Below are 17,168 nucleotides of genomic sequence, written 5' to 3'. Positions count from 1 at the left end.
GTAACCAATGATCTTTGCATCATGTATCACAGACTACAGAACCGTGTATGACAGTCGTGTGCTTATCTGATGCCTATTTGAGATGACCTGAACAACACACGTGTGGGAGGCTTTACCAGGAATGAATAATCCCATACTCCTGCTTAATCATCATGTATTCTTTTTTCTTTTTTTTTTTTTTTTTTTTAATTCTACCACTATCTCTCTCAGAGTATTCTCCATGACAACAGACAAAGAAAAGCAATAAGAAAACACATCAGTGAGGCTTCACTATTTTCCCATCCTGTACAGGCCACCCCTTGTGTCTTTGTTCCAAAGAAGGTAATGCCCTATTAATGACACATGGAAATAATATATGGCCTCGGTGAATCAATGGGTCACACAGTCACATTAATTATTTTCCTTTAGAGCTACCCAAAACAATAATGAGAAAAACAAATATGAATCAGCTCTCCTTGCATAAAAATTATATAGTGGGTCAACATCACATCTTTGCTATGATACTATGGTAGGGCCGTTTCACCTTTAAGCAACATAAAGTTGTACAAAAGCAATACTGAGACAGGATGTGGCTCTCTAAACAACTGAGGAAGTAGATCTTTCCACTAACCTTATTGATGACCTAAAGTACAACAACATGGTCTGTGGCTCATCTGCCAAGAAAGGGTTAATGTACATATTACATACCATCTTTAGGGCCCACTTTATATACAGACTGAGTTAAAAACTGATTACCTAATAAGATATTGGGGTAGCAAAAAGAATTTACAAGTGTGTATTTATTAATTCAGCAGCAATGATGGTATCCTGTCCCAAGTTGACAGGGATGATGAATCCTCATCTCTTCGTATTTTGTGGCAAAAGTTGGGTAATTGATGGAGAAAGGAAGGGCAGTTTCCCCAGCCAGCACTGCATTTAGTTTGCCTGGATAAAATCAGTGAAAAATCTGTAATGAAATCATTGCTGAGTGTCATTTTGTGAATTAAGATCTATTTCTGGTTGTCTTTCCCAGTATTCCTGAAAGCTGAAGTAAATTTTCAACAAATTAATCCCAAATCTGGAATTCAGCAACTTTAAAATGTTTTTTAGTGCTGTTCAGAAGCCCAGTATCATCTTATTAAAAAAAAAATCTATTTTGCTCTGCACAAGAGAAACTTCTAATCCCAGACTGCAGCAATGAAATCCAGTGTTATTCACAAAATTGCTTTCCCAAATTTTTTGATTTATGAACAAAAGCAGCCTCTTTCTCCAAAGCACCAGTTGTTAGATTCAGACAGATACTTTATGAAATAAACAGTTTTCAGTAAAACTGTTTCCATTTTAAAATGGGAGAAAAACTGTATTTAAATGAATCTATCACGAAATTCCAAAATGCCTGACCAGCAGAATTTTAATTCAGTTTTCCATGAGAACAGAACACATTAGCAAGTCTCCAGTGGCAAATCTTTGCTCAAGAAGTCAAGTCTCCTCCTCTGAAAACGGGCTTATGAGAGCCAACATCTTTCATTTCAGTGAACCTGGGTGAACACTGATTAAGCGACACTTTTAAGTTTCACTCCTGAGAGACGCTAACACCAGTGCAGAACAAAGAGGAAACTGAAAGGCAGAGTTATTAAAGCAAAAACCAACATTACTGACCAGGGGTGTAGCAACAGTTTAGATGTAAATGTACTGTAACTACCAAGCATAGTCACCAGAACAAGCTGAAACTGAACCAAATGTCATGATTTTACTGTGCTTCTGACAATATTGGATGTTTCCCTGCAAAGCTTAATTGCCTGATGGCAAATGATTTATTTCATTTGTCACAGGTTCAACTGAAAAAAAAAAAACCAACAAACAAAAAAATCAGATCTGTTTTCTAGCTGTCATTATTACCAGGGAAAAACTGAGAGCAATATCCTCAGAAAGCTCAAAAATAATGCAAAACATTACAGTTACTTGCACCTTTAGGAGGGCCATCCTTTCTGTGAAAGGCTGGAAATACAGTGTAGGTTTTAATCTTTTTTGGTAGGTTTTGGTTCACTGAGGGCTGAACAGGATGGGATGGTGATCCTGCAGGACAATACAGGCTTCAAGATTTCTATCCATTACTGCTACATTTGGCAAATACCCCCATGAGGCAGTTGCAAGGGGAGCTGTACAACCGAGCATTGTCCACAGCCACTTCCACACCAGACAGGCTCCACCAAAATGACAGCTTCAATGAGAGACTTCTGTCAGTTTAGAAATCCTTTTTTTTTTTTACAGAATCACAGTATGATTAAGATTGGAAGGGACTTCTGGAGGTCACAGAATAGTCATGGTTGGAAGGCACCTCTGGAGATCATGTAGTCTAACCCCGTGCTAAAGCAGGTTCACCTACAGCAGGTTGCAGAGTTGCATCCAGGCAGGTTTTGAAAGTCTCCAGAGAAGGAGACTCCACAGACTCTCTGGGCAGCCTGTTCCTGTGCTCTGTCACCCTCAAAGCAGAGAAGTTTTCCCTCATATTCAGATGGAGCTGCCTGTGTTGCAGTTTGTGACCGTTGCCCCTTGTCCTGTCACTGGCACCACTGAACAGGGCCTGGCCTCACCCTGAAGGTATTTGTAGGCATCGATAAGATCCCCTCTCAGTCTTCTCCTCTCCAGGCTAAACAGGCCCAGTTCTCTCAGCCTTTCCTCACAAGGGAGATGCTCTGGTCCCCTCATCATCTTCATAGCCCTCTGCTGGTCCATCTCCAATAGTTCCCTGTCTCTCTTCCACTGGGGAGCCCAGAACTGGACACAGCGCTCCAGATGTGGCCTCACCAGGGCAGAGTAGAGGGGGAGGACAACCTCCCTTGACCTTCTGGCCATGCTCCTCCTAATACACCCCAGGATACCAGTGGCCTTCTTGGTCACCAGGACACACTGCTAGCTCATGTTCAACTTGATGTCCACCAAAACTCCTAGGCCCCTTTTCTGCAATGCTGTTTTCCAGCTAGGCAGTTCCCAACATATACTGACAATTACCCCTGGCGCTATCATTTGTGCTCACATGAAATAACAGTGGAGGTAGAAGTCAGAGGGCTGGACAAGCTTTGACAGTCCCTCTCAACATCCTGGATCCTGGCCCTTGCCAGGCAGCAAACCTCTCTATATGGCTGGTCAGGCCTACAGATAGGTGCCTCTGTCCCCCACAGCAGGGAGTCAGCCATTGCAACGACTCACCATTTTTTCCTAGTAGCCTTGCATGGTTTATAGTTAGGTGAACCAGGTCCTTCACTAATAGGTCCATCTGGCTCCTTTTCAATTTTGAGGGCAGTCAACCTCAACCTGCTTCGCAGTTGCAAGTTCTTAGGTGGGGTAAGAGCCTTTATCTTGGTACTAGCAGTCATCACCTTCCATCCCTCTTCTCCACAGGTTTTGCTTACTTTGATAGTGGGGTTAGACACTGCTTGTTTCTCCATTGCAGGTGGGGACCGAGGCCCTCAGAGAAGACCCTATTTATCTCACTTCGATTTTCTCTGATGCTGCACAGCCTGCTCACTTCCTCCTTTATCTCCTCCGCTTGCCAGAACAGCTCCTCCAAGATGGCGCACCTCCTGCAGGGCAGAGGGTCATGTCTCCTGGCCTCAGAGAGAGGTCCCAGGCACTTCCTTCAGTATGAGACTTGGAGGACTGCGTCCGCCATCTGAAACTGAATCAGTGTGGAAGCCTCTGCCCTAGCAAAAAAAAAGCTGCTTCCCACATCTGTTGGGGAAACTGCCCCGTTACCATCATGCTGAACACTTACAGCAGCACAATTTCAGCTGAGGCCCCCTTACTTTGCTTGTTCTTCACACCCTGCTGCACAAACTTCTGGGTGGTTGGCTGTGCTGTGGGCCTAGGTCTTAGCTAAGTCCCTCCTGAGTACCAGTTAATGGGTGCTTGACCTTCCCTAATCAGAGGGAGACGCATCAGAAACTCCAGGCACCCTGGGTCAGGGGCAGCTGATCATAATCATTAGAAGCTGCTGGATCTTCCTTGGGCCCACACCCTTGTGGCTCTCCTTACCTTGCCTAATGGCAAGGATTTGCAAATATATAGCATAGGGGCTACATGTTCAGTCTCCCTTCCAAATTGCCTTGAGCAATCATCTCTGGGAACCAAACTCAGCTGGGCAGCATCCCTCTGGGGAGCTGCCAGGAACAGTCAGGGATTGCCCCAAGGGATGGTTCTGCCTAGATGCTGAGGAGCTTGCAGCCTGCAAGCTCCCCAGGAGAAAAAAAATGGGGTGACATAGGTATATGGGGCTGTTTCAGGGGATAGGGGTGGGGTGGGGAATTGTTTTATAAGTAAAAGCAAGGGCATTGGGATAATACTGAAGACCAGATTTCTTATCTCATGAAGTTCGAGTCACAATGCATGAGTCTAAGGTACCAAAGGCAGCTGTGATCCACAGTACATCTTCAACAGAGTTGTGCTTTCCTTTACTAAGCACATGTATACTAAGTTACTGCTTTCTCATCCATTGAGGAGTAGGACTTGGAAGTGAGGGCACCCTGGCATCAGGCCCATACAATAGACTTCATTTCATCCTTAGAGCAAAACTGGGGCAGCCTGTGGCAGTTTCAACACTTGATCTGGCCCATAAGCTTGGATACTGATGTTGTCCACAGTCTTCTATGGTTACAAGGACACAACCTGCACATACAGCCTCTTCAGCTGATCAGTAGGCCTGGTAAAACTTTAATTATACTTACAAGAGCATTGCCATCAGCTTCCATGAATGGTTTCAAAGCTTAGTGGGAACACTGTAAAAAGAGAAAGTTTCCATTACTTCTGTATTATATTTTCATATAATGTAAGACTTGCCAGTAAAAAGCTGTGTTAATACACTTTGACCTGCCAGCTTTACCCTCCCCACACCACTCAGCCCTCAAAGAAAAAGACCTTTTCAAAAGAGAATGCTATGCTATGTGAACTGATTTTACTGATTTAGAAGTCAACCAATAATAAGGAACACTAACTCAAAGCTATCAAAGTTTTAGGGGGGGTGCTTTTTGTTTAGTTGTGTTTTGGGGTTAGTTTTTCACGGGGGCAGGGGGGGTGTTGGTTTGGTTTAGTTTGTTGGTTTGGGTGGTTTTTTTATGGAAATGCATAGAGAATAAATCAGTAAAACGGGACAGGTTGGGAGTTGGAATTTTTTTCCATTTAGTTTTTTACTTTGAAAAAAATCTGTAAGATTTTTATTTCCATTTTGGCTGAGTAATTCCAAGTGTTTTTTGGGAATTCTAATTAGGTAACCTGCTGGCTCTCCTAAGTGGGATGAGATCTCATAGTGAATTACCCATTTTATATCAAATTGCAATTTTCTGTTCTCAAGAGCAAAATCTGTGCAGTCCAACGGTAGATGCTAGGATGTATTTTCCGAAAAAAACACAAAGTTAGTAGTTTTCCATCTAGGTGACAGTTCAGGTGATTTCATTTGGTATATACAACTGATAGTCAACTCCCTGCATGATTTTTCTTTGACTGGTGGAATGGACAGATGATGAAAGAATCGGTGCAGCATACAAGATGAAGGAAAACATACCAACTTTTTAGTGCCAGTAAGGTTCCTACAAAACTCAGCCCTCTGCATATGACAGAATCATTGAGTGAAACAGCAGAGGATACAAGACTGTTGAAGTGAACAAGAAAGGATTTCCAGAAATAGAGCCACACTTCAGAGGAATTTCTAACGAGAACTTTTTCCTGTTACTAGAACCAGTAATTTAAGATATGTGCCATTCCTCATACATAATATTTGTTTTAGTTTAAAATAAAAACTTAAAACAAAATAAAAACCCACCTACTGGCTTCCAGCAATTTCAAACCAAAAATAGAAAGACAAACAAATACATATTTTTCTGGCTCCCAACTGTTTCTGTCCAAAAATAGAAAGAAGTGCTTTCTATTAGTGGCTCAAATTGAAGACATATTATGATGAGGAGAGATGTTATAGCAAATAGATTCAAGGATGTTTAGAAATCATAGCTAGTATCAACAAGTAGAGGAAACACCTTTAGTTATACAAGCAAATTAATATCAAGACTCAAATACCGAGCCAGAAAGCAAGGGAATAACAAACTAAATTATAGTAATTATTGTGATGGGTACTTTTTTCCTGTCATTTCTTCATTTTATGTGTGCTGTGGATTTAGGGAGGGTGGGGTGCAATTATATGAACTACACAAATTTGAATTAGCCATGGTACGGAAGCAAGAGGAGAAGTGTTCGTTAATTGGCAAGGAAATGCTTCCACCTGCGTGCTTTGTGTTGAAATGGATTTCAGCAGAATGTTGTCAGTGATTTTAACTCAAACTTTGCTTTAGTTTCCAGAAACTGGATAAGCAATCTTTGAGCCAGCATCCAATTTTTAAAAGCAGCATTAACTTCTCTCTCATTCTAGCTAAGAGCATAAGTTATTATTCCTTGTGTAAAGGAAGATATTTTAAAAATAAATAAATCACACATTCACTGCAGAAATAATTCTCATACACATAACCTGAGTTTATTTCTCTTAAGTAAACCCAACTTGAGTGAGATTAGTTACACTGTAAAATAACATTAGGACTTTTATGTCTGCTCAAGTGTACTGAACTGTTGCAAAACCAATATTTCGGAAGGGCATAACCTGTTTATCTCTGCACTATGATAAAATAAGTGTTTCCTTTCAATTTTCTGCAGGTGCTCTGTATGAAAACCATCTATCCTTTCTAAACAGACAGGTGAATTAGGAGAAGGAGCTGGATAAATATGACCACTCAAGTAGAGCTAGTCTATACCCACCTTACTGGTCTAGCATGAATCCATAAGGGCCGTCTCTGGAAACCATAACCCCCTACCCCCCAGTATTCCCCTCCCACAGGCTGCAGTTTGCATCCCCTGCTGAGCTGTGCCCCTCACATGCCCTCTGTGTGATGGTAGGTGGTCACACGATGGCAGCCCAGGGCTGGTGGTTTTGCTGGCAGAAGAGCTTCTACACCCACAAAAGCTACACTTGAGCTGGGGAGCTGGGCAAGCCTGCGAGGGGTCAGCAGGAGACAACATAAGTTCACAGCACCGGGAAGGTGTCTAGATTCCTGACTGGAACCACTGCAGCAGGAGATGACTTGGCCCAGAACACCTCATTTCATAGGACTCAGGGCAGATTGGAGACACCTGTGTGTGTATCCTTGACCTGACTTAGGTGGACCTTGAATTTGAAGGAGGTGTCACCCCCTAAGCATCAAGGTGAGGGTGTGGGACTCTGCTCTTCCTCCTAAGCCTCTCCATTTGCAATGAGATAAGAACAGAAAGAGAGGGAAACTCTCCAGCCTACAGATTAAGGCACCCACACGGAAAATGTGCACCAGGATTGCAATCTGCTGCCATGGATGTTCAATCCACTAAAATTGCAAAGTGGAACAAACCGAAGACAGAAAAAAAACCCAAGGCACAGTGAAACCTCTCCCACTTCAAATGGCTTTATAAAGAAGAAAACAAACTGGAATCTCTTACTTCCTGGAGGATAAAGCAGAATGGATCTCCTGGATAAAAGCAAAGGGGATGGATTTACATTATCATGGGTAAACCATAACTACATTTCTTTAGCTTTTCTTAGAGGTGCTCGAAACGGCTCATTTAATTTCAGTCTGAATTGCATACAGTATGTCAAAAGTGGTTTCAGCTAAAAGACTTCAAATTCAAGTTTTTGAGTGTTTGGTTGTGGTTTGTTTTTTTTAATTTTGATTCAACAACTGAATTGTAAATATCAGTTTGCACAGCTGTAGTAGTCCCACTTCACTCCTGCTCTTTCAAGAAGAGTAATAAACAAGTAGGTACATGAGTAATAGCTGATGCAATAAATGTGGAAACACAGCAAGTGACTTATTAGAAGAACCTTGCAATCATTTCCATCTGACTACATCAACTCTTTTGAAATAAATGGAAATATTTCTGTTAAAGATCAAAGGATGGGAAAAAGGAAGAAAACCACTGATGTTCCATTGATTCTAACTGTAAAAAACAATCTTAATTAATTAGTAATGTTACTCTTGTGGAAGTCAAAATCGACAGGGCCTCATGCTGTCTCTAACCAGTTACAAACTGCGCTGAGTACGTCAATATGCAATGATGCTGACATGAACCTGCCAGACGTGCCTTCCAGGCATCCCTCAGATGACATCCAGAGCGGGCATATGCCTTCCTGCTTCTGAACAAAATATTTGAGATATGCAACATGACTCAAATGATTTGTGTTGCAGAAGCACCCAAAATATGCATAGCTCTCAGTTCCTGTTCAGATGGCAGATTACTCCAAAAAACAAACAAACAAAAAAAAAAGATGGCAGACTACTTAAAACAAACAAACAAAAAACCAACAAAAATAATCTGCTTTACCAAGTAGCAAGTCAGGGTTATAAGACAACCTGGAAAATATGCTCTTTGCCTTCCTTCTGTTTATATTTCTCACACTGGTCACCAGCTTTAACCTCTCTGTTTGCTTTCTGTTTGTTTGGCTGCATGCAACAATCTGCACTTCAATGGACAATGAATTGACAGGCAATATGAAACTAGTGATAGTGCTACAAAAATTTCCGTTAAAAAAAATATCTATGATTACTTAACCACATATCTCACTTAACAGGCATTAGGAACAGCATTGCCCTGTATTACAGAAGGGCTTGAAGCACTGTCTTGTGGCAAGGAGACAGCCTTACATAATAAACCTAAATTATCACATTACCTCTAACTGGGGTTCTTGCAACAATGCAGGGGGAAAAGTAATTGCTGTGATCGTAAACCCATAGTTGTCCTTCGGGTTACTAGACATCAACTTAATCTGACAGAACCTTACCATTAACTACTAGTTAATCAGATCTAGCCAGTTACTTAACTGCTTAATTAGCTATCTAAATTGACTACCTTACTTTTACAAGGAATTTTTTGATCTGTAGATTTTCTCTCATTTACTGACTTACCAGGAAAGTTGGATATTAAGCTCATGTTTTGCAATGTGGCAACGACAAACCAACATTAAGGCACTTTTTATGAAAGTTCATGGCCCATCCCACACCATTTATGTTGCACCCCACCCACCTCAGTCCCCATGACTTCGTATTTCAAATTGCAGATGAAACTACTGATTCACCATTAGCATCAGAAACAATAAGTATAATCATAAGTCATAATTGCCAGACTATATGTACAGCTTTGGCCACAATGGATAAATTTAAGCTTGTTAAACAAAAATTACCCCTTGAAAAGCCAAAAGGGTTCTTATCACAGGCTTAGCAGCAAGAAACTGCATTTGTCACTTTATAATAATGTTGGTTATAGCCTTATTTTCAAATGCATTTGAAATTATTCAGTCCCCTCACCTGCAAGCAATTCAAAAATTCAACTTCTGACTCTGTTTAGGAGAGAGCCAGGAAAAACTGGAACAAAGTTTACTGCTCCTGTGTCAGAGACAGAAAAGATCTGGAAACATTGCCCTGCTTGGATGGTGGCCAGGTCCTGTCACTCCAGCCAGGAAGCCCAAGAGCAGCAGGTTACAGGTCTTGACAGCTCTGAGCAAGCAGTTGCAGGAGCCCACGCTCAATGCCTTCAGGAGGAGAGGGGCTGGAAAGAAGAGATTCAACAGAGGACAGATGCTCCAGCTGCCTCCGTGGCCCCACAGACAAAAACAAGATATCAAAATGGCATCCTTAGTGAAGTGTGTCTGCCCCAAATGTGAGTTTGCATGCAAACTCCTGTTTATAGTGTTGAGCTGATTCCTACTGCTCTTATATTTGAAGGCCAAGGAAGAGTTTGCACAAGAATAAGTGCAATGCTGTAATCATTACTGCCTCCTAACTGGCTTTTTTGCTGTGACAGGCAATAAAAGCAGGCAAAGTTAAGCTGGCTGCAGAAATGGATGAAGTATTAGTACAGTTAAGGTGTAAGGAAACACGCTAGGTCTAAAGAAGATTTTCCCTGGTGTTCTACTCTTTTCCAAAGACATGCAAGTTCTTGCTAGCCCAGAAGATGAAACACAGAGGAGAAGCAGGAAAAAAAGCCCAAAGCCTGTAGCCCCTCCTGAGACAACAATTAAGGGGTTTCTCTTGAAACAAGTTCCTTGCAAAAAGGTACCGATGAGGGGAGAGGGAACATTATTCCCTCCTGTTTTTTCAGACCAGCCATTCAGCAAACAGTCTTGAGGGAACACTGCAAGGTTCAGCATCTAAAGAGAGAATGAAAGGGATGTTTGCCCCCAGCACAAAGGCACAGAAATGCTGCACTAATCATAAACACGGGTTATTGTAGTGACAGGAACCTGAGACATCCTCACTGGAAGGCAGTTCTGACAAACATTTGGTGTCAAGACATTGCAGAAGGTTTTATGCATTCAGTGGAAGGTAAAAATTGTAAAAAAAATTATCACAGGAATAAGCTGCTACAAAACATGTTGTGAACTTGGAGGATGAGGTTCAGAGGAAAAAAAAAATAAAGAGAAAAGTTACGGTCATCAAAATGAACCAGATCTCCTAGAAAAGCCAATAAAAAAATTCTGGCAGATAAAGCTGCCATGGGGAGACTGCCTGGCGCATCCCTGCTTCCAGCTCTGGGCTGCACCATTTCAAGACCAAACTGACTTCAAGGCCCTTTGCCCAGCACAACACAGTGTCATTTTCCTTTTGGAGAATTTATACCATTTCCCCTCCAGTGGCCATCAGGATGAAAACCCATCACAGAGGCTGGAGTCCCCTGGGCAGAGAATGGCCTCCCTGCAGCCCCCTTGGTGCTGCCGGAATGCACAGTGGGTCTCAGCCCCCACCTACACATTGCCAGAGGCATCTTGTGGGCAGTGATAATTTGATTTAAGTCAGCAAAACCACAACTAGAAAAGAAGTTTACCAGTCCTTCCTGTGTTTACAGCTGCTCTCCAGAGCACTGTGGATGGAGTTTTCTGCTATGTCCAAAAAGAACAGTTACCTGAGCAATATTTCCCAAGCTGCTACCCTGACAAGCAATGTAACAAGGAAATTCAGTTCCATTACAACTGCCACAACTGCAATGTAGTACATCAGGATAACAGGAGCACACTTTTGGCTCCTGCATTTGAGTACAAAAGGCCACAAAAAATTGCTACTGTTTGCACTCTCTGAATTTTAGATGTGAATCCTCTCCTCCTTTTTTCCACTCAGGCAATGGTCATTTTATTGACAGCATCATACAAAGGGCCAGCGTTCACACTTTCAAAGAAATGTCAAGAGAACAGGTTTTAAAAAGTAAAACAAAATAGTTATGCTGATGATTATGAGAACGAAATAAGGAAGAAATAGCTGGAGGGGGCTTGTTGTTTCTTCCATCAAAGACTTCAACTCCATATTCACAAAGTTCACAAGAAACAGAAGTCTTGAGAGTCCTGTTTGATTCTTCATTAAAAGATTGGGAGCACTGAAGAGTTTATCTTCCTTCCACCCTTCACAGTACACAAAGTACATAAACTGTACTCAGATGTCACCTCTGCAACAGAGCAACCTAGTGGGGCAAGGGATGGCAATGGAAGACTGCCCTGGCAGGTGGCACCAGGAGGTGGAACTGCTCCTGCACTACAGTGTAGTCTGGTCAACCATAGAGATTTGCACGTGGTCTTCTTTTCCCCATGGGTGAAAAGCATTTCCCCAGGAACAAGAGAATAGAGAAAACTGGACTGTTCACATCAGAGCTTCTCCAGAAAAATTTAACCAGCACCCATTGCTCAATTCAACATCTAGGTCCACGTGCTAGTATATAACATGGAGTTTCTCCAGGGTTCAGGACAGGCAGGCCAGCAAGCTGGGAGCGCAGTGCTGTTCTCAGTATATCTGAGTCAGACCAGATATGGACTGCTGAGAGGCAAAAAATCACCTCTATGATAAAACCTCAAAGATATGAGGAGGAGGTGCCTCCTCATGGAACACTTTGCCCTGGGAATCCAGTTTAATCATCAGTGGCTTCCCTGCTTCCAGGCTATTTCAGCACTAGATCTGGTTTTCTTTTAATCACATTCATTCTCATTATCTGTTCAAATTGCTACCAGCCATCTTCACTTTGACGTATGTTTGCAATGAGCAAGAGAAGAAAGCCTGTTTCACCACACAAAAAAGAGCATAGCAAGAGCATAGCAAGAAATATCTGCTAAAAGATTGCCTCCCACCAGTGTGAAAAGGGGGTCTTGTCCAAGATGGGTAGCATAACAAGCTGGTTGGCCCTGAGAGCTGAAATAAAACTCAGAAAAAACTATTACTGGTTACAAAAGATTGCTGCAATACTTTTCTACAGCCATCACTGCCTCTAGGCATTGGGGATTTACTATGATTCTTGCTTCTTAAACACTACATCCTTTGCCAAAACATCTGCACGCAGAAATAAATCATTAAAGTTGGCTATTTACTACTCCTACAAATACAGATCTGACTAAATCAGACACTTGCTTCTTGATTTTACATAAATGAACATTTTACCTTACTCCTTTTCTGTGGGTTTACCCTCACTGTAGTAAAATCTGAAAGGAAAGCAGTGATCATTTTTCTAATGGGGAAGGTAATATGGTGAAACTAGTTACATAAAACTAAAAACTGAACTTGTCCTTTCACAGAAACAATTTCCAAGTTTGCTTAAAAGATCTGGCTTTTTTTGATGTCATAAGTGGTATATGACAAAACATTTTCCCCTTAAATTCCACCATATTCTGACTCTCCCGATACTTCATACAAAGTTAAGTCTGTCTGTCTCCTTTCTCTTCTAAGGAGAGACTCTCTCTCCTCTGTTTTTCTTCTGAATCAGCCCCCAGCTGTTTGTCCTTTTATATTTCTATGATATATTCCAATATAATGTACCTTCATTTGTTAACTTGATTCTTACACAAATATCTTTCAAGTTCTACATAAGAAAAGCAAATAGAAAAAATAACTTTCAGACTTCCCAGTGATAAAAAACAGTAATAAAGACAAAATTAAATTATTAGTATCAACTATTTAAATGGCAATGTATAGCTCACTAATTGCAGCCTCAATAGTTACTCTTACTTTTATGATTCTCTTTAAATAATGTTACTTCAGTTTTCCCTCTCATGCCATCTGCTATTTTGGCAACAAAAAATATTGGCAACAAACCCCCCAACGTAGGACAAATAATGAGAAGTAAATGCTTGGAGAAAAGCAACCCCATGCTTGGTATTTCCCATTGCAGCAGAGTTATAATTCATACCAGTTAAAGGGTTTGAAGCTAATATATGGAATTGAAGCACTCATAATTTAAATTGTCTCACTTTAAATCAACTCACTTGATGACACAACTTTCAACACACACTTTTCCTGACACGGGAAGGAATGGTGTATTTGTCTTCCTAGCTGATCTCCCAGGCTTTACTCAAGGAAGTGCCACAACGCATCCTGTTTCTGTTGTCAGTTAGATAGCTTCTCATGTCTTCTGACCAGATATTATAAACTAGCACATCTGTTTGGCAAGCATTGTCAAGAAAAAGGTTGTAATACACCTGTCTTGTTAAAGCCATGGAAAAGATCGAGAAGATTGGAAGATCGTGGAAAAGACTGGATATAACTCCTCTAGGCATATCGCTGGCAGAACACAACTAAATTACTACCTCATGATGTGTGATGGTGCTTTTCAGACGACCAGAAACAGCTCAGTGAGCACACAGAGCTCTGAGGGGAATATCTGAATGCAAAAGTCCTGCTCTACCAGTAAGAACTTAATCTTTCTGGGCAAGAGCTGTTACTGTCCATTCCACCCTCATTTTTTCAGTAATGAAGAAATATCTTGAAGAAAGTCTAAATGTGAACAAGATAAGCATCACACTTAAATTACTTTAACATGCCAATATAACATCCCATTAACTAATGTGAGTTAACACAATAATCATGACCACAAATTTCTCATCTTCAAGCTATTAGTTCTTTGTATTTCTCTTCCCCAGAGAATCTCAGGAAAAAAAAAAAAACCCAAAACAAAACAAAAACCCACAAAAAACAAAAAACACCGTTTCATTTAAAAGAAAAAAGAATTTCTCTCCCTAGAGATTTTAAGACAGAAAGTATAACAAGATTTAATAAAAATATACAGTTTTAAAGGAAAAGTCTTGCTTTCTTACCATGGGAAAAAAAAAAGGGGGGGGGGGGGGAATTGTTTTTGTCTAAAAACACCGATTAGATAAAGTCTAAAAGCTGAATGACTGTTAAGGCAAATACATTTTTTCATTTGTGTTTTTCACAATATTAATTCCATCTTTCCATTAATCATCCCTTTTGCTGAAACCCGTAGCCCAACACAGGATGACAAAAACATTAAGTGGAATCAAGCCACAATATCATGTTTAAAGTTCATTATGTCCTTATTTCAAAATATTTATTTTTCAAAAATTCTATTACAGTCCTTAAATTTCAATTTCACAACGTACATACAATTGAACAATAATATAAAATGCACCTAAATTCAGAAGAAGGTTAGCACAAAAACCACGTTTCTCATGAAGCAGACAGACTTTTGACTATCAATCTGTGATTTGCTGAGATCAATGAGGAAGAAAAAATATCCAAGCTACCCCAAACAAGAAAATCAAACTAATCCAGAGGACTCACTTTCAAAATGTTTGTGTTGGTTTTGAAATGTCTGCCACTCCATAGTTTAAACCCCAATTCTTAGCAAAAGAAAGTGAGCTGACCACAAATACTAGGATAAAAGAATGCTGAAATGTTGAATTCAAGGTGGCCAAGGCTGAAACTCCACAGGGCTTTGTAAGTCAGGTCAGAAGGTTGAACAGCTGTTCAAACTGAATGTCACTCAAGTTTTCAGCACATTTCATAATGTGTTGCATGTGCAACCAATATGCTCCTACTGTGTCACTTCAGTAAAAGTGAAAGAAGAGGAAGCAGCAGTGCAGAAAAGATAGTAACTTTAACTGCGCACCCAATGTCCTTGCACATCTGCAAGCAGCAATATAGGATACAAATATAATATCGTGATAATATTATAAAGCAATATAATGGCCCAAAAGCTGTCTCTAAAGCTGTCCAAAGGTTTCCATCGGGAGGCAAACAGGCTAGAACACAAACACCACCTGAAAGTATATCTCATCAGAAATCATTAACATCGCAGGGTTTTCCCCAGTTCCTCCAGCTCAGCAATTAACCAATACAAGAGCAAGATGTTTCTTCTGTGGTTGCAGGAACCCAAGACTGAGGACAAGTTGCTGTGATTCACCCTGTTTCTAGGACTGTATCTCCGCAATGCATCTTTACTGGAAACGTCAGGTGCAGACAATGCATGCTGAAGACAAAAAAAATGCTAGGGGATCTTGCTTACCCCTGCAATGGCATGTACTATGCAGCACTTTAGAGTATAGCTTCAATCTTCATCTCAGCAGGAGGAAAAGTGCTTTAAGTGTACTGGTAGTGCACTTGGGTGCAACCCACAAGATTCCAGATAGAGATACAAGGCAAAAATCATACCTAAGAACCTCTACTCCAGTGCATTAAATTGCTAGTTAATAAATTTTTAAAATAGCAATAATTATTACTAATATTTGTGTTTCCCCATTCCTCACTGCCTCCCCTTCCCTCCCAATTCCCTATTTTGCTCTTAACTGATGTTCAACAAAAAATGTGGGAAGTGCTGCTTCCTACTTACTACAAACATCTTCAAACTGTTGCTTTCTGAGAAAATTTGACTATTTAACATCATCTCCAATCTCCTTGCACTTCATTAGATCCACACAAATCATTTAAAGACTATACTAGGGAGCTACAGAAATTTCAGATGCATGAGCAAGTTACTGTGTCGGCTGAGACATATTAACTATAACAGATCTAAGCTGAACTGAATCACCTAGAAGTTGTATTTTCTCTAGATTAAAAGAAAATAAGCACAATAAATATGATTTATCTGGTACTGTACTTTGATGGTGCTTGTACCCATAAGCTGTTCCTGGAAGAACCTTAAAGACCAGGATGCACCAAAGAGTAAGAGCATGATGAGTTCTCCTGAGACCTTGGAAGAAGGAACAAGAATAACAAAGCAACTAAACAATGTAACAAAGCAGGGTACTATATAAAATGATTTACAGCATTACAACCCAAAGAAGTTGAAGAAATTTTGCTGAAGTATTGGCAGTGTAGATTGCAGTAAGTTTATTTCCATTATAATGGACCATGTGGCAGGTACTGTAGGAACATGGAAGAAAAGAGAAGGTAACTCTGCTCCTGGCAGCTTCCAGTTTAAGACAGAATACAACTGGACGATGTAGACAGGAATCAGATGGAGTCCAAAATAACAGAGACAACAGACATCAGGTTCATATGTTGGGTCTCAGCATGCTTCAGGACAGACATTGTCAAGGTTTGTGTTAGTGCCATAGCAAGTGGCTTTGCAAATGATGTGATATAATGCTTTCAAATGTTTGTAAAACTAAGAGAGGGATCCCAGGGAAGGAGGGAGGGATCCCAGGGAGTTCAAAATGAGAGTTAAGGCTCAGCGTGTGTTTGGTGCTGTCCAGAAGCTTAAATAAATAGGCTAGGAGATTCCACGAAGAAGCAGAGCAAGAAAACTATCCTTGCAGTGAGTTTCTGAATTGATATGAGGTGGTGAAATTACTTTTGTCAAGGCCAGAGAATAGAAGATTTCAGTAAATGTGACATGAGAGAAATGACAGCTTGGATGACAGTTTATTTCTCTGTATGAAGAGTGAAAACATTTGAAAGTCTGTGCAAAATTTAAACACAGCTTGGAAATGAGGACATAGAGAATTGAAGAAGGCACTTAGACCATAATGTCATTATCAGTAATGAGCAAGTATGATTTAGGAAAGGCAAAAGTTAATCATGCTGGATCCAGCTAGAGACTAAGCCATGAAATACCAGAGAGACAGACTAAATTCTACATTTGGTCAAAAAAAAAAAAAAAAAAGACAATGCTGTATTAAAGGAGTAGATCTACCCTTTATAGAAGGAGATGTCATGCTAATGATTGTGAATAAAATTACTTGGGAATAACATGAGAGAAAAAAAATGGATCAGAGGATAGGATCTTTTATTAGACCATAGACAGTATTTTGGGGTATACCAGGACCTTCTAAAAGGCAATTTTTAGGTGTGTCTCAGAAAACAGGTGAACCATTGGCAGACAGAATCATGGATGGTAAGGTTTTAAGAAGAAATGTT

The 17,168-nt window shown here is 40.5% G+C and overlaps 1 protein-coding gene across 3 annotated transcripts in view; it reads right to left on the bottom strand.

Annotated features, from left to right (window-relative positions):
* IPCEF1 (interaction protein for cytohesin exchange factors 1) overlaps positions 1 to 17,168 on the bottom strand; it is an 85,416-nt gene that overhangs the window by 42,308 nt on the left and 25,940 nt on the right. For all 3 annotated transcript variants that reach the window (XM_055809746.1, XM_055809748.1, XM_055809747.1), the window contains exon 2: positions 4,704 to 4,754. In XM_055809746.1, the coding sequence (XP_055665721.1) occupies positions 4,704 to 4,727 (24 nt within the window). In that variant the 5' untranslated portion in view covers positions 4,728 to 4,754. The remainder of the gene's footprint in view (positions 1 to 4,703; positions 4,755 to 17,168) is intronic.

This window comes from Falco peregrinus, chromosome 7, assembly GCF_023634155.1.
Source record: "Falco peregrinus isolate bFalPer1 chromosome 7, bFalPer1.pri, whole genome shotgun sequence".
Classification (NCBI taxonomy): Eukaryota; Metazoa; Chordata; class Aves; order Falconiformes; family Falconidae; genus Falco; species Falco peregrinus.
The sequence above is the reverse complement of the archived record's forward strand: the minus strand, read 5'-3'. Positions and strand labels throughout refer to the sequence as shown.